General features: G+C 51.2%; 1 protein-coding gene across 1 annotated transcript in view; it reads right to left on the bottom strand.

Moving 5' to 3' along the window:
- LOC115271136 (complement C3-like) overlaps positions 1–22,627 on the bottom strand; it is a 70,310-nt gene extending 47,683 nt beyond the window's left edge. Inside the window, exons 1-5 of the mRNA XM_029913718.1 lie at positions 22,495–22,627; positions 18,895–19,087; positions 9,837–9,999; positions 9,099–9,169; positions 8,182–8,267 (exon numbers count right to left, since the gene is read on the bottom strand). Coding sequence (XP_029769578.1) covers positions 8,182–8,267; positions 9,099–9,169; positions 9,837–9,999; positions 18,895–19,087; positions 22,495–22,565 — 584 coding nt within the window. The 5' untranslated portion in view covers positions 22,566–22,627. The remainder of the gene's footprint in view (positions 1–8,181; positions 8,268–9,098; positions 9,170–9,836; positions 10,000–18,894; positions 19,088–22,494) is intronic.
- Positions 22,628–24,688: the final 2,061 nt, after the last annotated feature.

Here is a 24,688-nt window from a genome sequence, read left to right as displayed (position 1 = left end):
TAAGAGGGAGATGTATCCCTGTTTTTGTAACTTTAAAGTTTGGACTAAAGGGGAAATCCTCTGTGTTTTTGAAACTTTTGTTATTTTGTAAAGTACTTACCATCCTGATTTTACAGAGGTGATTCTTTTACCTTTTCTTTAATTAAAATTCTTTTTTAAAAAAACCCAATTCATTTTTTATTGTTCTTAAGATCCAAGGGTTTGGGTCTGTGTCACCTGTACCAATTGATTGGTATATTATTCTCAAGCCTTCCCCAGGAAAGGGGGTTTAGGGCTTGGGGGAATATTTTGGGGGAATAGAACTCCAAGTGGTCCTTTCCCTGAATCTTTGTCTAAATCACTTGGTGGTGGCAGCACACTGTTCAAGGACAAGGTGGAACTTGTGCCTTGGGAAAATTTTAACCTAAGCTGGTAAAAATAAGCATAGGGGGTCTTTCATGCAGGTCTCCACATCTGTACCCCAGACTTCAGAGTGGGGAAGGAACCGTGACATGGTGGCAGCGCGGTGGGATCATTTTGAACCAAAAGCCCAGTAGGATTTTAAAAGGACATTTTTTTTTCCTTTTTGGCTGCTTGGAAAGCAGAGTTGTTGTTTTTTTTAAGCTGTGAGCAGCTGGAGTTTTTTTTCTCTGCCTGTGGGCAGGGTAGTTAACTTCCTGCAAGGGAATTCACAAGTGGGTTGTTTGTTTGTTTTTCTAACTCTCGGGTTAGCTAGGCTAAGCGCAAAAAGGCTAGGATGACAAAAAGTGACGTCCAGAAAAAAATGGAATTAGCCAGATTCGAAGCTGAAGAGAGACAAAAAGAACATGATAGACAGATGACCAGGGAAGAAGCTACCCACAAGAGAGTTATGGAGGCAGAAAAAGCCAGGATGGAGGATAAAGAAAGAGAGAGGAATCATGAACTGGAGTTAGAGAGGGCAAGGGCTAAGCAGAATATACTAGACAACCCTAGCAATCCTTCTCCAGGTACTGCTTCCCATCCCAGAAAGTTCCCCACCTACAAGGTAGGTGATGATACAGAGGCCTTCTTAGAAAATTTTGAAAGGGCCTGCCTTGGGTACAGCATCTCTACAGACCAGTATATGGTGGAGCTGAGGCCGCAGCTCAGTGGACCCTTAGCAGAGGTGGCAGCTGAAATGCCTAAGGAACACATGAACAGCTATGAACTTTTTAAAAACAAGGCCAGAATTAGAATGGGACTAAACCCAAGCATGCCCATTGGCGGTTCAGAGCCCTAATATGGAAACCAGACATGATATTTTCCCGATACGCCTACCACATTGTAAAAAATTGGGATGACTGGATATCAGGAGCAAGTGTTAAATCTCTGGAAGATCTATCTTTCCTAATGCAAATGGAGCAGTTCTTAGAGGGTGTTCTGAGGAAATAGAAAGGTATATCCTAGATGGGAAGCCCAAAACTGTAATCGAGGTGGGGGAGATTGGAACTAAATGGGTGGAGGTGGCAGAAAAGGAAAAAAAACTAGTAGCAGTTGGAGCAAATATCAGAAGGGGAAACCCGAGATAACACCCTACCACCGGGGGCAGCCCAAGGCCCCACCTACATTCCATGGAAAACCCCAAACCCCTTATCGTCCCACCACACCAGTCTCCAGCAACCCACCTCACCCCAGTGACCAGTCAGCTGAGCGATGTTTTAAATGTAATGAGATCAGAATCTGGCCTGCAGCCTTTAAGAACCCCCAAGAACCCCAACAGATTGCAGTTCAGTACACCAGAACCACAGCAAAGGTCCCCAGGCCCAGATGCCTCCCAGATACCCTCAGAGGGAAGGGAAACCGTGAGTGTGGGCGGGAAGAAGATTACCGCATGGAGGGACACTAGAGCACAAGTGTCAGCTATCCACCAATCCTTAGTGGACCCCAAATTCATCAACCCAGAGGCCCAGGTGATGATTCAGCCCTTCATGTCAAACCCTCTAAACTTACTTACACCAAGTTGCCTATCCAGTACAAGGGCTGGTCAGGAAAGTGGACTTTCACAGTCTATGAGGACTATCCCATTCCCATGCTGCTGGGGGAAGACTTGGCCAACTATGTGAAGCTAGCCAAGAGGATGGGAATGGTCACCTGCAGCCAGGCTAAGCAAACCTTCACACCTACCTCCGTTCCTGCACCTTCTACAAGGGCCCAGTCAGTGTTACCAGAGACCCAGACTGAGGTGGTGGAACTGGACCCCATGCCAATGTCTGCGACAGCAGTAGTGGATCCAGTCGCAGAGACCCAGACAGAGCCAGCAGCAGAACCATTGCAAGCACTGAATGCAGCGCTTGCAACCCTGTCTACAACTCCAACGCCAGATGGCACCGGCGAGCCTGCACTGGCAGCAGCAGATAACCCTACGCAAGAGGCTCAGCAGGAGCCTGAAATACAACATAGTGCACCAGCGGAGAGTGGTTCACAGTCCACAGAAACAGACCCATCACCTACATCGCTTCCAGAGGGACCAAGCCCAAGTCCACAATTCAATGAGAAACTGATGTCTCCAGCCTCAAGGGAACAGTTCCAGGCCGAGCAGGAAGCAGATGAAAGCCTCCAGGGAGCTTGGGCGGCAGCATGGAGCAACCCACCGCCTCTCAGCTCTTCTAATCGATCCCGGTTTGTTGTAGAAAGAGGACTTTTATACAAGGAAACTCTTTCTGGTGGGCACCAGAAAGACTGGCATCCTCAAAGACAGTTGGTAGTTCCAACTAAGTACCGGGTAAAGCTCTTGAGCTTAGCCCACGATCATCCTAATGGCCATGCTGGGGTGAACAGGACCAAAGACCGTTTGGGGAAGTCATTCCACTGGGAGGGAATGAGCAAAGACGTTTCTACCTATGTCTGGTCTTGTGAGGTGTGCCAAAGAGTGGAAAAACCCCAAGACCAGGTCAAAGCCCCTCTCCAGCCACTCCCCATAATTGAGGTTCCATTTCAGCGAGTAGCTGTGGATATTCTGGGTCCTTTCCCAAAAAAGACACCCAGAGGAAAGCAGTATATACTGACTTTCATGGATTTTGCCACCCGATGGCCGGAAGCAGTAGCTTTAAGCAACACCAGGGCTAAAAGTGTGTGCCAGGCATTAACAGACATTTTTGGCAGAGTAGGTTGGCCCTCCAACATCCTTACAGATTCGGGAACTAATTTCCTGGCAGGGACCATTAAAAGCCTGTGGGAAGCTCATGGGGTGAATCACTTGGTTGCCACCCCTTACCACCATCAAACCAATGGCCTGGTGGAGAAGTTTAATGGAACTTTGGGGACCATGATATGTAAATTCGTAAATGAACACTCCAATGTTTGGGACCTAGTGTTGCAGCAGTTGCTCTTTGCCTACAGGGCTGTACCACATCCCAGTTTAGGGTTTTCACCATTTGAACTTGTGTATGGCCGCGAGGCTAAGGGGCCATTACAGTTGGTGAAGCAGCAATGGGAGGGGTTTACGCCTTCTCCAGGAACTAACATTCTAGACTTTGTAAGCAACCTACAAAGCACCCTCCGACACTCTTTAGCCCTTGCTAGAGAAAACCTAAAAGATGCTCAGGAAGAGCAAAAAGCCTGGTATGATAAACATGCCAGAGAACGGTTCTTCAAAATAGGGGACCAGGTCATGGTCTTGAAGGCGCTGCAGGCCCATAAGATGGAAGCATTGTGGGAAGGGCCATTCACGGTCCAAGAGCGCCTGGGAGCTGTTAACTATCTCATAGCATCCCCCACCTCAAATCTAAAGCCTAAGGTATACCATGTTAATTCTCCAAAGCCCCTTTTTTCCAGAGAATTAAAGGTTTGTCAGTTTACAGCCCAGGGAGGAGATGACGCTGAGTGGCCTGAAGGTGTCTATTACGAAGGAAAAAGTGACGGTGGCGTGGAAGAGATGAACCTCTCCATGACCCTTGGATGTATGCAGCAACAGCAGATCAAGGAGCTGTGCACTAGCTTCACACCGATGTTCTCAGCCACCCCGGGATGGACCAAACGGGCATACCACTCTATTAACACAGGTAATGCTCACCCAATTAGAGCCCAACCGTACCAGGTGTCTCCTCAAGCCAAAACTGCTATTAAACGGGAGATCCAGGACATGCTACAGATGGGTGTAATCCGCCCCTCTGACAGTGCATGGGCATCTCCAGTGGTTCTAGTTCCCAAACCAGATGGGGAGATAAGCTTTTGCATGGTCTACCGTAAGCTAAATGCTGTAACTCGCCCAAACAACTATCCAATGCCACGCACAAATGAGCTACTGGAGAAACTGGGACATGCCCAGTTCATCTCTACCTTAGACTTAACCAAGGGGTACTGGCAAGTACCGGTAGATGAACCCACCAAGGAAAGGTCAGCCTTCATCACCCATGTAGGGCTGTATGAATTTAATGTACTCCCTTTCGGGCTGCGAAATGCACCCGCCACTTTCCAGAAACTTGTAGATGGTCTCCTAGCGGGATTGGGAGAATCTGCAGTTGCCTACCTTGATAATGTGGCCATTTTTTCTGATTCCTGGGCAGAACACCTGGAGCATCTGGAAAAAGTCTTTGAGCGCATAAGGGAGGCAGGACTAACTGTTAAGGCTAAAAAGTGTCAAATAGGCCTAAACAGTGTGACTTACCTTGGACACCTGGTGGGTCAAGGAACTATCAACCCCCTACAGGCCAAAGTGACTGCTATCCAAACGTGGCCTGTCCCAAAGTCAAAGAAACAGGTCCAATCCTTCTTAGGCTTGGCCGGATATTACAGGCGATTTCTACTGCACTGTAGCCAAATTGCCGCCCTACTGACAGACCTAACCAAAAAGAAACAGCCAAATGCAGTTCAGTGGACTGAAGAGTGTCAGAAGGCCTTTAATCAGCTTAAAGCAACACTCATGTCTAACCCTGTGTTAAGGGCCTCAGACTTTGACAAACCTTTCCTAGTAACCACAGATGCGTCCGAGCGTGGTGTGGGAGCAGTTTTAATGCAGGAAGGAACGGATCAAGAATTCCATCCTGTCGTGTTTCTCAGCATAAAACTGTCTGAGAGGGAAAGCCACTAGTCAATCAACGAAAAGGAATGTTACACCATTGTATATGCGCTGGAGAAGCTACGCCCATGTTTGGGAATGGTGTTTCCACCTGCAAACCGACCATGCTGCGCTGAAGTGGCTTCATACTGTCAAGGACAATAACAAAAAACGTCTTCGGTGGAGTTTAGCTCGCCAAGATTTTGATTTTGAAATACAACACATTTCAGGAGCTTCTAACAAAGTGGCTGATGCACTCTCCCATGAAAGTTTCCCAGAATCAACTGGTTAAAATTGTCCTTGAAATGTGGAAAATATTGTTAGGTTTTATATAATCAGTAGTATATCTAGACCTGCATGTGTCTTATTAATTCTGTTTTCTCCTAGAACTCCAGGAAGAAATCACAGCCAGTGTGGAGCAGGCTGTCCAGCACCGTCTGTGATCTGGGGGGCGTATCATAAACATACAGCTAAGGGTAGCATAAAATCCCTCTTTACCCGGTAAAGGGTTAATTCCTCTTTTACCTGTAAAAGGTTAAGAAGCTCAGATAACCTGGTTGGCACCTGACCAAAAGGACCAATAAGGGGAAAAGATACTTTCAAATCTGTGGGGGAAGGTTTTTGTTTTGTGTCTTTGTTTGGTTCTCTTCGAGTCAGCAAGGAACCAGGGCAGGAAAAATACATCTCCTTAAGCATATCTGGACTAAGCATCTAGTATTGCAGAAATAATAAGCAATAGCAAAGAAATGTGTTAGATTATCTTTTGTTTTAGCTTGTGAATTTTCCCGTGCTAAGAGGGAGGTTTATCCCTGTTTTTGTAACTTTAAAGTCTGGCCTAGAGGGGAATCCTCTGTGTTTTTTAAACTTTTGTTACTCTGTAAAGTACTTACCATCCCGATTTTACAGAGGTGATTCTTTTACCTTTTCTTTAATTAAAATTCTTCTTTTAAAAACCCGATTGATTTTTCATTGTTCTTAAGATCCAAGGGTTTGGGTCTATGTTCACCTGTACCAATTGGTGAGGATATTATTCTCAAGCCTTCCCCAGGAAAGGGGGTGCAGGGCTTGGGGGAATAGAACTCCAAGTGGTCCTTTCCACGATGCTTTGTCTAAATCACTTGGTGGGGGTATCATACTGTTCAAGGACAAGGTGGAACTTGTGCCTTGGGAAAATTTTAACCTAAGCTGGTAAAAATAAGTGTAGGAGGTCTTTCATTCAGGTCTCCACATCTGTACCCCAGAGTTCAGAGTGGGGAAGGAACCCTGACAAGCTCACTGATGTAATTTTCAGAGTAGTTGAGCATTCATAAATCCCACAGAATGGGAGGTACGGTGCTCAGCACTTTTGAAAAACAGGCCAACAGGGCCTGATCCTGCCTTCACATACTCTGGAATAAATCAGGAGTAATGGCAAGGAAGTCAGTGCAGCTTCATTCTGGTGTCTGCGTAGACTTGGAAGGATTAGATTTTTATCCATACGTGTCATTGATTTCACTGTAGCACACGCATACCGACAAAAACACATTTACATCGATAATATCGAAATTTACAGATAGGCAAAGCAAGAAAAATGCGGCTTGAGAACTTACTACAGTTTGATTTAAGTCTTTATACTTTGTGTATTTGGACATACGATGTTGACAATTTGTGTTTTAATGGTTATAAAGCTTTCGCTTTTTGAATCTCAGTGTCTACTGTCATTAAATAATTATTGTCAGACCCCATGTGACGTTATTGATATAATCGGGGACCATCTAGATCATTGTTGCAACCAAGGTCCTGTAGTGGCACCCAAATCTTGTATAAAGGGGGTCAAATGGGGTGTCTAAGACAAGGTTATGGTTTGCTGGTTAGGATTATGCTGTCTATATGTGTGTATCAATTTTGTAGTTGAAGTTATGAATATTGGCTCTATACTGTCTGTATTTCAAACTTATGCTATGCTTCTGGGTGACATCCCAGACAAGCTGGTGTTAGCTCTGCCTAGCCTGCTTGATGGCCCATTAAGGACCATCAGCTATACAATGAACCCATAGAGAGAAGGCAAATATGCCTTGAGACTCAGCAAAGTATGCAGGAACTAGCCCATGTGACTCCAGACTCCATTTTGCTGTAATTTCCACAGTGAGAACAAAGAGGTGTTCTTACACCTGGAAAAGACTATATAAGGCTGATGCCTCTTCTCCATTTTGTCTTCAATCCTGCTTCTTATCTCTGGAGGGACTTCGCTACAAACAGAAGCTCTACACCAAGGACTGATGACCCATCCCAGCTGGGGATGTTCCAGAGACTTGATTTGAACCTGCAGTTTATTCTATCTCTGCTGCAAGCCTGAACCAAGAACTGTGCCATTTCTGTATGTAATTGATCCCATTTAACCAATTCTAACTCTCACCTATATCTTTTTCCTTTTATGAATAAACCTTTAGATTTTAGATTCTAAAGGATTGGCAACAGCGTGATTTGTGGGTAAGATCTGATTTGTATATTGACCTGGGTCTGGGGCTTGGTCCTTTGGGATCAGGAGAACCTTTTTTCTTTTATTGGGGTATTGGTTTTCATAACCATTTGTCCCCATAACAAGTGGCACTGGTGGTGATACTGGGAAACTGGAGTGTCTTAGGGAATTGCTTGTGTGACTTGTGGTTAACCAGTGGGGTGAGACGGAAGTCCTCTTTGTCTGGCTGGTTTGGTTTGCCTTAGAGGCGGAAAACCCCCAGCCTTGGGCTGTAACTGCCCTGTTTTTAGCAATTTGTCCTGAATTGGCACTCTCAGTTGGGTCCCGCCAGAGCCGCATCGTCACACCCCACCACCGTTGTCTGGCCCCCCATGTTTTCACCCACCTGTGAACATTTAAAGTGCTAAAACTCAGAATGGGGGACAATAAAAACCCATAATTTAATTTTGGGCAACTGAGCATTTGAAGTGATTGAAACTGGAAAAAAAGGCTTACAAATAAACATGATTATCCATCGAAACTATAACAAATACCAATCAAGTTATGCCAAGACTGGGTATGTGGCAGGAGAGTTTGTTTTCTCCACGTCACTTGGAAATGCCTGTAGGAGATGATCTAGCTGATGGGCCACACACAGTAACTAGCTCCACATCATCTCTTCTGCTTCCCTTCCCAACTCCTGCAAAGCTCTGTTCTGTTCAGGCATAGTAACATCGGGGCAATTTACCTGACAATCTCCGGCAAGATGTGGTTCAGAGAGGAGATGCCTGATATGAAGATGGGAATCCGCTTGACAATAATGGACTCAGGGGTCTGGAAAGGAAACAAGTTAAGAATTTAGGGAGAAAAATGCTGTCAATTGCTCTTAACAACATCATCTGCCACGTTTACATTCCTGGGCCAGTGGAGAGTTCTCCATACTTCCAACAATAGCATGTAACAATCTGGACTCCACTGATTGGTTTGAATTTCTTAACTCCCCAGAGACACTGGAAAAACCGACTAATCTCTCCTGACCTTCTGAGATGGCTCAGCGAAGCCAGCAAAGAAGTCTAAGAAGAGTGAAGAGCCTCCACGGCAGAAACTTGCAGACGCCAGGCTTAACTCTGAGCTATCTGCAAACCTTGGAGCTGCCCAAAGGGCTGCGTCGCTCTGCCAACCACAGGTGCTCCCCATCGCAAGGCCCCAGCTGGTTATGCTGCTGCTCAGGGCAGAGTGTCAAAGAAAGGGGAAACTGAGTCAAAGAGGAACTGAAGGGACAGATGTGTTCTCTCCCCTCCCAGCTGGCTGAGGTGAGGAAACCCCTGGGGATTATTGCCCAGGGTTTTGCAACTGATTTACTTTATTTTATGGATTATAAAGCCCAGTGGAAAGGGCCTTAACAGAACTAACACCTGGAGCTATAAGCCCTCTTCCTGCCACCTCTTTACATGTCCTTCAAAGGGCTCCTTGCAGTGCCTCCTTGTCTTCAGCCTTCCCAGACAACCACCTGCCTGGCTCTTCCTGAAGAACTCCACGCAACTTTCCTCAAGCGTTAACACTGTTGCAGAGCCTCCTCAGTCACAATAAATTGCTGCGCGTTACCCAGACAAGTGGCTAAACCCACCTATTCCCCCACGGGCTCACTCAGAACAGCGACCTCACCTCAAACTCCACGATCACTATCTTATTCACTGGTTCCAGTTTGTGACCCACAGTGAAGATCCGGTAGAGGACTGAGAAAGTTAAGAGAGAAGAGAGGGACGTCGTTAACTGATAGACACCTTGGCCCAGATCCTCCAAGCTACTTAGGTGTCTAAGTCTGATTGAAACCAACGGGAGTTCAGTGCCTAACTCCACGGAGGATCTGAGCCATCAGCCCCCATCAGGGGTTGTTTCACGATAGCCTCTTTCTACAGTCAGAGATCTCCATGGCTTTTTTCTTTAGGGCGTTGTCTTGCTTTTCTCCCCTGTCGCTACGTACCAGGTGGGAGGGCTTTGTCATTGCAGGGACATGTCCTGCTCTGAATGGGCTGGGATTAGCAGACCCTATTTCACACAGGCTTTGGGACGGCCGTCAGATGGGGACATGTATCTTGGTACAAGATGGAGCAGAACCAGTCACTGGATTTGAAAAGTTCCATCACCCATTCGCAATCCCATGGCCCACCCAGTCTTTCAGTATCTAACACTCAATGGGACATCCCACCTAGGACAATGGTGAAGGGTGAAATATTGCAAATTGGTGGTGGCAGAGTCTCTGCTCCAATTCTCCTCTGTCTTCAGCCAGACAACAAGCAAAGCAATATGCACAGGATGGACCCTGCAGTCCTGCTGTAGATATGGCATGACATCAGCAGCTCCCACCCCTTCCCATTAGAAGAGACCAGGGGAAGGCAGTACCTGTAGACCCGGGTGTATAGATGGTTTTATCTGTCTGGATAAAGATGTATCCACTGTGGAAATGGACCAGAACCACTTTCTCCAGAGTTTGCTGAGGGAACGTAGCCTTGACCACAACATACTGGTTTCGTTTGGAATCTTTCTTTATGTCTTTAGTGGGAACCTGCATGAGAAGAAGAGCATGGATGAGTTCTTCCTGCTTTTACTCACCACCACAAGGGATGCTCTATGCAAAAGACCTTTGCAGTGTTAACAACGGTTAAGTTATACATGGAAAGAAATCATGGTCTTTTACTAACCCGCTCTACATGCAGTTCCTCCAGCAGCTTATACAGCTGCAAGAAGATGGTGGATCTCCTCATTGGGGAATACCCCAGGTGGAGGGGGATTCCCAGCATGGCACAGAGTCAGCATAGGTCACCACCAGTGAGTCAGGCCAGACCATTTGGACAGCCCAGTACCCATTGTCCGGTCACCTCCTGTTATATGGAATGTTTGTTAACCAAAGGGCATCCCATGGGTGCCCTGCTGAAGTCAGTTCTACTGCACTGATGTGCTCCCGACTATTCCTACTGTGCTCCCCTAAAACTGTAACATCTTGGAGAACTTCCCTCTGTCCCCCCAACTCTCCATTCCCAGCCAGGACTTTGGATCAACTCACAACGAGAATCCTGCTCCACCAGCGAACCCCACCCAGAAATGATGCTGTGCCCAGCGCAGACTAGGGACAGGACTTGGCAAGCTCTGAGCAAGTTTCCCAGGCAGTGCAAACACGAGCCATAGTGCATATGGTTATGTGCCTGACCACAGAACCTCGGTGCATTGAATGAAGAAAGGACAGTTACCTGTTCCATAACTGGTGTTCTTCGAGATGTGTTGCTCCTGTCTATTCCACAGTAGGTGTGCGTGCTCGCCACATGCACCAGTGCCGGAAGTTTTTCCCTTAGCAGCATCCGTAGTGGGGGAGCACCGCTGTGACCCCTGAAGTGGCGCCGAAATATCGCGCCATAAAGGGGGCTGCGTGCTCCCCCCACCCTCAGTTCCTTCTTGCCAGACAACTCCGACAGAGGGGAAGGAGGGCGGGATGTGGAATAGACAGGAGCAACACATCTTGAAGAACGCCAGTTACGGAACAGGTAACTGTCCTTTCTTCTTCGAGTGATTGCTCCTGTGTATTCCCCAGTAGGTGACTCCAAGCTATACCTGACGGAGGCGGGTAGGAGTTCTAAATGATAAGTTTGCGGGTTATCCGGGCGGAGCACCGCCCTACCAAACCCGGCGTCATCCCTTTCTTGGGAGACGATCGCATAGTGTGATGAAAAAGTGTGGACAGAGGACCATGTAGCAGCCCTGCAGATGTCCTGAATAGGGACATGAGCCACATAGGCCGCAGACGAGGCCTGGGCTCTCATCGAGTGCGTCTTGACAATAGGAGGTGGGGGAACCCCAGCCAGGTCATAACACGTGCGTATGCACGAGGTGATCCAGCGGGAGATCCGCTGGGTGGAAACCGGTTGCCCTCTCATGCGCTCGGCCTTAGCAATGAAAAGCTGAGGGGATTTCCGGAATGGCCTTGTTCGATCTAAGTAAAAGGCCAGTGCCCTATGCACATCTAGCATGTGAAGGTGTTGTTCCTCATTGGAGGAATGGGGCTTAGGACATAGGACTGGCAGGAAAATGTCCTGGTCCATATGAAACGCCGAGACCACCTTCGGTAGGAAGGCCGGGTGCGGGCGAAGCTGGACCTTCCCCTTATGGAAGACAGTGTACGGGGGATCCAAGGTGAGCGCCCTAAGCTCCGACACCCTGCGGGCTGAGGTGATAGCCACCAAATATGCCACTTTCTCAGATAAGTGGGACCAGGAGCACATGGCCAGGGGCTCAAAGGGTGGCCCCGTAAGGCGTGACAGTACCAGGTTCAGGTCCCACAGTGGGACCGGGGGTCTAGCATAAGGGAACGCTCTGTCCAAACCCTTTAAAAACCTGGAAGTCATATGGTGGGAGAACACGGACTGTCCCGCCACCGGAGGGTGGAAGGCCGAGATGGCCGCCAGGTGCACCCTGATCGAGGAGGGGGCCAGCCCTTGAGTCCTAAGGGACAGGAGATAGTCCAGGATCAGCTGGAGCGGAGCAGACGCGGGGGAGGAACCTCTATCCCTCGCCCATATGGAGAACCGATACCACTTAGCCAGGTAGGACCTCCGTGTGGATGGCTTCCTGCTCTCAAGCAGGACCCATCTAACAGCCTCGGTACACCTCCTCTCCTCCGCATCTAGCCACGGAGCAGCCACGCTGTCAGATGGAGCGGGGCCAGGTTGGGATGGAGGAGACGACCTCCCTCCTGGGAGAGGAGGTCCGGGAGGAGCGGCAGCCTGCAAGGGGGGGCCGCCAACAGTTGCAGTAGGGTCCCGTACCAGTGTTGATGGGACCAATCCGGGGCTATCAGGATAATCCTTGCCCCGTCTGACTTCACCTTCTGTAGGACCCTGCCTATGAGGGGCAAGGGCAGGAAGGTGTACATCAGGGGCCCCGACCAAGTGAGCAGGAATGCGTCCGTCATGGCCCCGTCGCCCTCTCCCACCCTGGAGCAGAACCTGGGACACAGGCGATTTTGGACGGTAGCGAACAGGTCCACCTGGGGAGCACCCCACTGTAGGAAGATCCACTCCGCTACCTCCCTGTGAAGGGACCACTCGTGTTGATGTGAGAACACCCTGCTCAGGCAATCTGCGAACGTGTTGCTCTCGCCGGGTAGGTGGAACGCTCGGAGGAGGATGTTGTGGGCTATACAGAACTTCCACAGGAGCTGGGCTTCCTGGCATAAGGCCTTGGAGCGCGTGCCCCCTTGCCTGTTGATGTAATACATAGCGGTGGTATTGTCTGTGAGGACTCTGACCACTTGCCCCTGTAAGCGCTGGCGGAAAGCCACGCACGCCAGGTGCACTGCCCTGAGTTCCCTGACATTTATGTGCAGGGTCAGTTCATCGGGTGACCACATACCCTGGGTCCTGAAGTCCCCCACATGAGCTCCTCAGCCCAGGTCCAAGGCATCTGACACTAGATCTAGCGACGGAGAGGGCTCTCGGAAGGGGATACCCCAGAGCATGTTGCTCGGGAGGGACCACCATTGTAGGTCTGCCACCACCATTGGCGGCACTGTGATGACCTTGTCCAGGCCGTCCCTGGCCTGGGAGTACCGGGAGGCCAACCAGAGTTGGAGGGGCCGCATCCAGACCCTGGCATGTCACACCACCGAGGTGCATGCGGCCATGTGGCCGAGGATTTGAAGGCACACCCAAGCCGTGGTCACCGGGAAGGCTGTGACCGAGGCGATGAGGCCTTTGAGCGCCTCGAACCTGTCCCTTGGAAGGGAGGCCATGGCCGCCCGGGAATCTAACAGCGCTCCTATGAATTCTATGTGCTGGACCGGTACTAACGTGGATTTTTCCTCGTTTACCACTAGGCCTAGAGCTGAGCAGGTGCGTAGCAGGAAGGTTATCTGCTGCTGCACCTGGGACCGGGACTCGCCCTTGAGCAGCCAGTCGTCCAGGTAGGGAAAGATCTGCAGCCCTCTCCTCCTGAGGTGGGCTGCTACCACCGCCATACATTTGGTGAAGACCCTGGGGGCCGTCGAGAGGCCAAAGGGGAGGACCGTAAACTGGAAGTGGTCCTGACCCACCAGGAAACGGAGGAAGCGCCTGTGACCCTCGAAAATGTGGATGTGAAAGTACGCATCCTGGAGGTCCAGCGCTGCAAACCAATCCCCCGGGTCTAGGGAGGGAATAATAGAGGCTAGGGACACCATGCGGAATTTGCAGCGAACCAAGAACTGGTTGAGCTTCCGCAGATCGAGGATGGGCCGAAGCCCGCCCTTCGCCTTTGGGATGAGAAAATACCTGGAATGGAATCCCTTGCCCCGGAATTCCCAAGGTACCCTCTCTACGGCTCCCAGGGAGAGGAGGCGCTGTACCTCCTGATCTAGGAGGAGCGCATGTTCCGGGTCCTCCACCAACTCCCTGGCCGGAGGGCAACTGGGAGGGGGCAAAAGAAACTGCAACCTGTACCCCAGGGATATAGTGTTGTGGACCCAGCGGTCCATAGTAATACGGAACCATTGCAGACTGAAGGCAGGTAAACGATTGGCAAACCTGAACTTTATTAACTGGGGGGGGGGGTTAACGTGGCAACCAGCCCAGCGACCCCCCACAAGCAGTCAAAAATGCCGCTTCCCCGACCTCCTGGCCTTAGAGGGCCACGGACGAGGGGCCGAATGGGATTGGCGTTGTGACCGGCGCCTCTGCTCCCACTGCTTCTCAGGCGGGGGCTCATATCTGCCCCGAGCCTATGGACCGGAGGTGTGAGGCCTGGGCTTGTCCTTGGCCGGCGGGACGTATAGGCCCAGCGTCTGCAGGGTAGTATGGGAGTCTTTCATCCCGTGCAGACGGGTGTCTGTTTGATCAGCAAACAGGGCCCGACCGTCGAATGGAAGGTCCTGCATGATCCACTGGTACTCAGCCGATAGTCCAGAGAGCGAAAGCCAGGACGCCCTTCTCATGGAGACCGCTGCGGCCTTCGAACGAGCGGTCGTGTCCGCCACATCAGAGGCCGCCCGGAGCGCTGCTTTAGCCGCCGCCATACCGTCATCAACCAGATCCCGGAACTCCTTCCTGTCCTTCTTGTGGAGGGAGGGCTCAAACTTGGGAAGGGATCCCCAAAGGTTAAAATCATATCTGCTCAAGAGTGCCTGGTGGTTGGCCACTCTGAGCTGAAAACTTGCAGACGAATAAACCTTTCTCCCAAAGGAATCCAGCCTGCGAGCATCTTTGTCCTTAGGGGTGGGAGTGGGTTGGCCGTGTCTCTCCCGGTGGTTAACGGACTCCACCACTAGAGAGTTCGGAGCTGGGTGAGAGTAGAGATACTCGTGCCCCTTTGTGGGCACAAAGTACTTCCGCTCGGCCTTTTTGGAAATAGGACCGAGGGATACAGGGGTCTGCCAGAGGCCAGTAGTGATATTGGCCACCCCCTGGTGGAGCGGGAGGGCCACGCGCCCCAGCGTCGAGGAGGTAAGGACATTGAACAACGTGTCTGATGGTTCCTCCATCTCCTCAGCCTGGAGCTGGAAGTTTGATGCTACCCTCCTGAGAAGCTCCTGGTGGGCCTTGAAATCCTCCTGAGAGACCGGAGGAAGGGCAGCCACAGAGTCATCCGGTGCCAAGGAGGTCGGTGCCACGGTGTCGTTGGCACCTGGCAGTACCGGTAGCTTGACGTTCTGACCTTGGGCCCGAGTCGGTGCCGGAGGGTCGGTGCCCACTGCCTCATCCTGGTGCCGAGGCGGTGACATCGGCTGGGCTTGGGACGCTCCCGCCATGGAGCGGGGTCCCGGCGGTGCCGGTGCCTGGGGCCACGGTGCCCACTGGCACCACTGTCCCTGCCAGGGAACGGCCTGGCCCTGGGACGCAAAGGGGCACGGAAGGGCCGGCTGGTCCTGCGGTACCGAGCGGCTCGAGGACGGGCAGCTGCGTACCGAGGCGGAGGTCCGGGACGAACGCACGGTGCCGTACGAACGGCTGGAGCGGTCCCGAACATCACGTCTCCGGCCCCTGGAGGAGGATAGGTAGGAGTCGGGAGTGCTGTCTCTGTATTCCCTCCAGCGCCCAAGACTACGACGCCTCAGTGCCTGGGATTCCCGTGACAAACTCCGAGCATGGCGCCTTCCACGGCGGGTGCCGGAGTATGAACATTGGTGCCAACGACGACGAGACCTGTCCCTGCGGTTAAGGCTCGAAGAGGAGCGGCAACGTCTTTTAGTGCCGCCCCTACGGTCTCCCGGAGAGGAGGAGGTAAGCTCACTCACAGACGACCCTGCTCGCGGCGTGGAGGCGCGCCTTGGTCCGTGGCTCAGTCCTTCGACTCGGGACGGAGCCTCAACCTTGGAGACGTCAGGAGAAGGTTGATGGGCACTCAGCGGTGGCTTCCCATGGGATCGGGGGCCCAGCTGAGGCAGCGCTCCCGGCACTGGAAGCGTCATGATGTCGCACGCGGCCTGAGCTGCCTCCAGCATCGAAGGCATTCTCACCTCTGGCGAGGCGCGCGTGGACAGCACCGAACTACTCCGCTCCACCCGAGTCGGAGGTCTCGGTCCCGATGGGGATCGTGGGCTGCCCAACGCGGGTCTGGCCTAACCCCGTTCTTTCTCCCGGCGCTGCTGAGTCTTCCCTTGCTTCTTAGAAGGGGAGCGGTGCCGGCTCGTCGACGGCGCCTTGCTGCGCACCGACGATGTGGTACCGGGCGCGGAATCAGGATGGCGCACCGGAGGCGCTTCGCTACACGCCGAAGACGAAGTGCCCGGCGTGGGGTCGGCTCGACACGCCGGTGCCGGGGCCAAGGCCGACTCCATTAGGAGAGCTCAGAGTCGGATCTCACGCTCCTTCTTTGTTCGCGGCTTGAAGGAGCGGCAAATTTTACACCTCTCACTAATGTGAGCCTCGCCCAGACAGCAAAGACACTGACTTTGTGGATCGCTTCTGGGCATAGAGTTGCGACAAGAGTCGCACGACTTGAAGCCTGGACCACGGGGCATGCCCCGAGCCAGGCACCAACGAAAGAAAGTTCAGCAAGAAAGTTCAGTGAGACTGGACACCACTAAGGCTATAAACGCTGCAGCCAAGGCTGGAGCACAAAGTTCCGACTACCTTCACTGGCTGCAAGAAGGAACTGAGGGTGGGGGAAGCACGCAGCCCCTTTATGGCGCGATATGTCTGCACCACTCCAGGGGTCGCAGTGGTGCTCCACCACTACGAATGCTGCTAAAGGAAAAACTTCCAGCATCGGTGCACGTGGCGAGCATGCACACCTACTGTGGAATACACAGGAGCAATCACTCGAAGAAGAAGCTCCCAAGTCAGCGGAGACACCAATAATTGGCTTTGACATGTTAACAGGAATTAAGACCAAGGTATTCACCAAAACTCTTGTGACTTTAACCATTTCATTGTCGTCTTTTTTTTTTATTTGCAATGGAAAATGCCCAAAAATGAACAAAGCCATGTCATTTGCATGTTTTGTTCAGTACAGGTTCTTGTACTGACCCCACCACCGCAGTACCTGAGTATCTAGTCGTGCTTTAAGCAACGGAACTAATATCTGTCCAATGTGGTTTGATGTTAGATCTCACTGTGATTCAGTTTATCTATTTAAGTTATTATATGGCCCCTATTAACATGTCAGTATATTATTACCCAAGTGCCTCAACTTTAAAGCATTTACCCTCACAGCATGCCCCCTCCCTCCCGCCCAGCAAAATAAAGAAGTGCTATTATCTATATTTCACAGATGGGAAAACTGAGTAACAGAGCAATTAAGTGACTTACCCAAGGACCCAGAGAGAGTCTGTGACACAGCTGGATATCAAACCCAGGTCTTCTGAGTCCCAGGCTAGCACCCTAACCACTAGATCATCCTTCCTCTCAACATTTTCTTCTATCTCCTAATTTGGAGCACCTAGGGCAGGGGTGGCCAACCTGTGGCTCCGGAGCCACATAAGGCTCTTCAGAAGTTAATATGCGGCTCCTTGTATGGGCACCGACTCTGGGGCTGGAGCTACAGGCGCCAACTTTCCAATGTGCCGGTGAGTGCTCAGTGTTCAACCCCTGGCTCTGCCACAGGCCCTGCCCCCACTCCACCCCTTCCCACCCCCTCCCCTGAGCCTGCCATGCCCTTGCTCCTCCCCCTCCCCCCCCAAAGCTTTCTGCACACTATGAAACAGCTGATGGGGAGGGAAGGGGAGGTGCTGATTGGCTGGGCTACTGGTGGGTGGGAGGAGCTGGGAGCAGGAGGTAGCTGATGTGGGGCTGCTGACATATTACTGTGGCTCTTTGGCAATGTACATTGGTAAATTCTGGCTTCTTCTCAGGCTCAGGTTGGCCGCCCCTGACGGTCACCTCAATTTTAGGTCCCCAACAAGAGACCCCACAGTGCCTATCTGACTAGTTAGCTATACGTCTCCCATCACTAATAGATTCATAGATGTTACAGCCAGAAGGGACCAACACGATCAGCTAGTCTGACCTCCTGTATAACTAGGGCCCAACCAAATTCATAGTCCATTCTGGTCAATTTCATGGCCCTAGTATTTGAAAATTAGTCAATTTCATGTTCTCAGATGTTTACATCTGAAATTTCAGGGTGTTGTAACTGTGAGGCTCCTGACCCAAAAGGGATTCATGGGGGGCGGGGTTTACAAACCTCTTGTAGGGGAATCATAGGATTGCCACCCTCACTTCTGCACTGCCTTCAGCTTCCTGCAGCTGCAGGAGGTTCCCGGAGGTGGAGGTGGGTCTGATCTCCCCCGTGCTTCTCGGAGTGCCCCAGCTAGGGGCTCCTAGCTGCTAGTCCCGGCTGGGCTGGGGAGGGACAGGACTTCCTTCTCCCCTGCACAGCCCTCGGGGGAAGATCAGACCCACCTCTGTGTACCTCCCTTGGCTCCCAGCAGCACAGGGGAGATTGGACCCACCTACACCTTTGGCAACCTCCTGTGGCTGCGGGAAGCTCTGGAGCTGCTGCCCAGCCATGGAGCTTCCTGCAGCCAAGGGAGGTCCCCAGAGGTGGGTCTGATCTCCCCCAGAGAGCAGATGTGCAGGGCAATAGTAAGTCCTGTCCTTCCCCAGCCCTGAGGGGACTAATAGCTGGATCCAGGGGCATGGTCAGAGCTCCCGGCTGGGACGCCCCCAGCCCTGCCCCTTCTCCTCCCCTCCAATAGCTAGATTTCACAGAGGAGGTCTGATTTCACGGTCCGTGATGCGTTTTTCACAGGTCTGAATTTGGTAGGGACCTATGTATAACACAGGCCATAGACTTTCACCCAGCAATTCCAGCTCATAGCTTCATGCTGGGCTAGAGTGTCTCTTCTAGAACGACATCCAACCTGGACGGGGTCTGAACATCTCGGTATTGCAGAGTTGGGGAGTGAAAATATTGGAGGCTCCTAAAATGAGCGGGACACTGTTGAAAATGATACCCTTTGTGTCACTGGATGACCTGAGGCTGGGGTTTTACCCACCTTTATTACGGCTGTGCCCATCATCCCATTCGCAGGGTTGAGGTCGGTTTGAACCTGGTATAGGATGCGTTTCTTAAGCGGGAAGTCCAGCACGATGACTGTAACTGCGATTGGGGCATTGAGGCCATGGGCTTCCACCACAACCTTCTCTTCACTCTCCACCCGCAGGACGTTGGGCGTGATCAGGGAGTAGCTGTGAATGGTAAAAAGGTCGATGTGATTAATTCAGTCAGTATTTAAAACCCCACTGGCTGCAATTCCCACATCCCCAAGGAGGTTTTATACCAAGTTTTATACCAAGTTTATATACCAGGGTTTATAATTTATTATTTGCTTTACAGCAGCACCTTGAAATCCCAACAGCGACTGAAGCACAGTAAAAAACACAGAGTAAGATGATGCTGGAATCCATCATAAATCTGGTACTTTTCCATTGAGAAGGAGGGGTGGGAACCCAGAGAGACAAAAGATTCCCGCCTTGTGCCAAAGCTATAAAAGGGGGTGGAGCAGGACAAAGGGGTGACCAGTCATGAGAAACCCCCTGCTTACCACCTAAGATGTCTGCTGGACTGTACCGGGGAAAGGATTGGGCCTAGACTAGGAGGGAGTCTAGTCCGTGATAGAAGCTTATTGGAACATCTCTGAGGGCGAGATATTACCTGTAATCAGTTTCTTAATGTATTAGGCTTAGACGCGCATGTTTTTGCTTTATTTTGCTTGGTGACTTACTTTGTTCATATGTTATTACTTGAAACCACTTAAATCCTACTTTTATACTTAATAAAATCACTTTTGTTTATTAATAAACTCAGAGTACGTGATTAATACTGGGGGAGCGTAGAGCTGTGCATATCTCTATATCAGTGTTATAGACGGCAGACAATTTATGAATTTACTCTGTAGAGCCATTATACAGAGTAATATGGATTTATTTGGGGTTTGGATCCCATTGGGAATTGGGTGTCTGTGTGTTGGCGATAGGTAACCTGCTAAGCTGTTTTCAGTTAAGTCTGCAGCTTTGGTGGTGTGGACCAGACCTTGGGTCCGTGTTGCAGCAGGCTAGTGTGTCTGGCTCAACAAGGCAGGGTTCTGGAGTCCCAAGCTGGCAGGGAAAATGGGCTCAGAGGTAGTTTCGGCACATTAGATGACAGTCCCAAGGTGATATCTGTGACCGAAACCATCACACCAACCACGCCCGGTCACATACTCCAAAGGGCAGGACCTAGAGTTGACGCCTCCCCCACTATTTCCATCGTGCACACAGGGCCCCAGAATTATTTAATCTGGCACTGTGTGGGGTGCTCAGCAGGGGGCGCTCTCCCCCGGAAGTCAGTGCTGACCCCAATGCCACAGTGCGGCGCTAGGGGGCGCTGTGCTGCAGGGAGCAGGGTGTGTGGCTCAGTAGAAGGAGCTCTCCCATCTGAGCTAGTGCTGACCCCAGTGCCCCTTGGAGAGGGCGATACTGTGTCCTCCTGCATTCCATCAACTCCGCTCATACGGTCTGCAGCCAGCATGTGTGACCCTGTTACGGAGCCCTCTGGAATGAGCTGCCCTTTGCCCGGCCTGACCCTGCCTAGAGAGGAGCATGCTGTGCTGGGGAGTCGTCGAGCATGGGCCATGTTTACTGCTCATATGTTCCACAGGCAATACCAGCAGCATCTAAGCAGGGCGTGTGCTTGGTACCAGCCGTCCACCAGAGTGCTGTCAAAATAGACCAGGTAGCCCCTGATGTTCCTCTGAAAACTCCTAGAGACGCAAGTCAGGGGTGAGACCTGGAGTGAGCACTGCACGGTGTCTACCAAATCTCCTCTCTCCCTCCTGGGGGAACCCTCCCTCCTCCTTTCCTGAAAGTTGGCCCAAGCTCAGAAACAGGTTTCATAAATCTCTGGAACCCTTTGGGGAAAGCTGCACCGAGGTCTGCGCGTCTGGCCTGCAGCCCACCGTGGTGCATTCCCAGTGGGGCAAGCTGCAAAAACCAGACCCACATCCGGACGTCTGTCTACCACCCCTAAGTCTGGCATCCGGACGGCAGCTGCTCCAGCACCATGGGGACGGTGGGAACCCGACCCAGCCTCCATAGGTGAGTTGGGTCATCCTGACAGATCAATGCATCTCTCATGCAGCTTCTGGCTTCTCACTGGCTCAGCAGGCGTTTGGCCTGGCCATAGGGGGCAGCACAAAATCAAACCAAACTACCTGTTCCTGCCTCCTCCCTTTTATCGCTGCCAGTCCCTTGCACCAAGATCCCTTCCCAGCTTTAGGGCCAAGCACATGGGCTATTGGTCTGGCTCTTGGCTGTTCATCTGGCCACCCCAGCACAGATATGAACAGGCCGGGAGGCTGTAACCATGCCAGGCAGCCAATCAGTCAGAGGGACAATAGAAGCTTAGCCCCGGGGTCACACTCAAAGCCAGGGCCGCCCGGGGCAGGGGGGGCAAGTGGGGCAATTTGCCCCAGGCCCCTGGCCCCAGAAGGGCCCCCACGAGAATATAGTATTCTATAGTATTGCAACTTTTTTTTTATGGAAGGGGCCCCTGAAATTGCTTTGTCCTAGGCCCCCTGAATCCTCTGGGCGGCCCTGCTCAAAGCACTCGCCAGACATAGATCTCGCAGTACTTTACAGAGGTAGGTAAGTGTCATGATCCCCCTTTCACAGATGAGGGAGAGGCCGGCACAGAAAAGGGGAGGGACTTCCTTAAGGTCACACAGCCAGTCAGTGATTCAGCTGGGAATAGAGCCCAGCAGTTTTGACTCCTAGTCACACCACCCGGCTCTAACCACTAGACTTCATTCCCCTCCTAGAATCCAGGCGTCTCCTGGATATCCCCCTTGTGAGAGCGTCAGGTAGAACCAAGGAGTTCTGACTCCCATTCCCATCTTCTGGTCCCCCGAGACACATTCCCTCCAACAGCTGGAAATAGAACCCAGGAGTCCTGACTCCCAGTGCAGTGCCCAAGAAGTGGACCACTGTGTTTCGGAATCCCACCAGCCCCTTGGAAGTGAACTGGGTTCTCGTTTGCCTCATGCACCATAAGCAATCCCCTTAGCCAGTGGAGTTACTCCAGTGTAACTACCTGTGTAACTACCCATTGAAGTCAGTGGAGTTACTCCAGGTTTGCACCAGTATACACTGAAAATAGAATTTAGCCCCACTGGGTGTCTTGCCAATGTAGAACCTGAGCAAGGAGTTCAAGATGTGGCCCTGTAGAACCTGATTCTGGTCTCTTTTAGGCCCTGATCCAAAGCCCACTGAAGTCAAGGGAAAGACAACCCCACTGATTTCAGTGCATTTCAGGGGGGTGCAACCCCATTGTTTTCAATGGAGTTACTACCCGTCTATACCTGGTTCACTAAGATCAAGTGAGGCTCAAAATCCATCTTCCAAAAAAAAATCCATCCTCCAAACCCCAAAATTAGCCTCGGAACTGAGCGAGGGAGAAGAGGGTTGGACTAGGTGAGGAAGAGAATTTCTGCAGCCTGTTCCCACTCCACACCCAGTAGCAGAGAAGAGAGGAAAATTGAGCTTGGTTTCCATTGGCAGCCATGTAACGAACCCAGGTAATATCCCCATCACCGTGGCAGAAGCGCGGGGGTACTTACAGTTGGCTGTGAGAAACAGCCGGGAAGCAGAAAGCAAACACGGCCACCAGGCAGAGAGCAGAGCCCCCCATGGTGAGGACAGGAGGGTCAGGAGAAGTAGCTCCTCCTGGGCTATTTATCGTCGGAGTTGCCTGTAAGCTGAGCCCTGGTGCACACAGCTGGGTGGGTTAGTCAGTGGGGGGGGAGGAGCCCAGGAAACCTGAAAAGTTCAGAACAAATGATATTTTCTTCACTCCCTTGACACAAGCGTTTATTTGTCTTTCCAAGGAGGGGAGTTGGAATTAGGGACCTGAAGCTGTGGTTGTGTTTACTCCACGCCAAGGTGCTGGCCACAGATCAGAATGGAGGGGCGCTGATCAATACCACAGTTCAGGCCTAGCATGGAGGGGGGGGCTGGAAGTCAGGACTCCCGGGTTCTGCTCCCAGCTGTGAATGAGGAATAGGTTCAAATGGGTTAAAGCAGGGGTGGGCTGGGAGTCAGGACAATTGGGTTATATTCCTAGCTCTGGGAGGGGAGTGGGATCTACTGGATTACAACGGGGGGGCAGGCTAAGAATCAGGACTCCTGGGTTCTCTTCCTGGCTCTGCCTTTTGACTCTGTTTTACTTTGGGCAAGTCCTGAAATGTTTCAGTAGAGAAAGGTTTCAGAGTGGGAGCCGTGTTAGTCTGCACCAGCAAAAACAATGAGGAGTCCTTGTGGCACCATATAGACTAACAAAATTATTTGGGCATAAACTTTCGTAGGCTAAAACCCACTTCATCAGATGCACTGAGTGGAAAATACCGTAGGAAGATAGCAGTACTGCTATATATATCTTCCTACGGTATTTTCCACTTCACGAAAGCTTAGGCCCAAATAAATTTGTTAGTCTATATGGTGCCACAAGTACTCCTCGTTGTTTCAGTAGGGAAAGCGGTCCCAGTCGTGAAGGGAGCCCCGGAAGGGTGGATCTCTCTGTCTATCCCACTCGCTTGGATTGTAAAATCTTTGGGGCAGAAACTGTCTCTTAGGCCAGGACTCCGCTACACTCTATTAGGGAATCTACGCTGCTGGTAGCAATGGTGGGAGTGATAATAAAGACAGGGCACCAGCATGTTCAGCCACCCATCATCTACACCTGCTCTGTATGTTTGCACAGCACCTAGCACAAAGAAGGCCTTTGGGTGCTACTGTCAGGTAACATAAAACTGATCAAAGGAAATAATAATGTGGAATTAGCCTGTGGAACTCATTGCCACATGATAGTCCTGCTTCAGGACATAAGGCAATGGGTGTTAAGAGGTAATGTCCCCCCTGGGCAGGCTATAATTGTCCACAGTAGAGTTTCTTGCACCTGGCTCTGAAATGTCTGATCCAGTGTGGCAGTTCCTGTGCCCCTAAACAATACATGACGGTTGGCATCTTCAAAGCCACGTAGGAGATTCAGACACATTTTAATGGCAGATGGGTATCAAAATCCCTTTGGTGGATTTGAAGTTTGAAACAGCAATTTGCACAGGCACCACTTAACCTATTGCCCTTCACCTGCAATAACCCCATAATCCAGTACCTGGCCTTTTAGAGGTTAACCTCCTTGATGAACCAGACATTCAGATCTCTGGGCCAGATCCTCCGCTGGTATGAACCCACCTAGCCCCACTGAGATCACTCATCTTAGAGTCTGTTTTTTCCTTCCTCTGGGTAAAAGCAAACCACTGCAAACCAGGAAAGGGTTAATGGGGGAGGGCAGGTTATCAGCAGGTTTCCAGAAACACATTTCTTTTCCCGGCAGTGGTATTTGGACAGGGCTTCAGTCTGGACAATATCCAAAGACATCCAGTTGCAACATATTTACTTACAGCTAAACAGCTGACTGGGCTTACCTAACAACGGGTGTCACAAGTCTGAGCGGCGACAATGCCATATGGCTGGCGGGACCAAGGAGGGCTCAATAGAATGGGAGCAGTGAAAGTAAAAGCAACGTGGTGTCATGGCTAAGGCAGTCGCCTGGGACCCAGGAGATCTGAATTCTCTTCCAGGCTCTGCCACTGACCTGCGATGTGACCTCTAGCATTGCCTCTGGATGATGAATCTCTGGGACAGAGCCACTGCCCCTTGCTATGTATGACCAGCGCCTAGCATGCTGGGCCCTCGAGGTGCTAATGCAATATGAATAATAAATACAGAGCTGGGCAGATGCTGCCATCACTAGCT

This window comes from Terrapene carolina, unplaced genomic scaffold, assembly GCF_002925995.2.
Source record: "Terrapene carolina triunguis isolate 2854851 unplaced genomic scaffold, T_m_triunguis-2.0 Scaffold833, whole genome shotgun sequence".
Classification (NCBI taxonomy): domain Eukaryota; kingdom Metazoa; phylum Chordata; order Testudines; family Emydidae; genus Terrapene; species Terrapene triunguis.
Note: the sequence above shows the minus strand (reverse complement) of the source record. Positions and strands in the feature narration are given on the sequence as shown.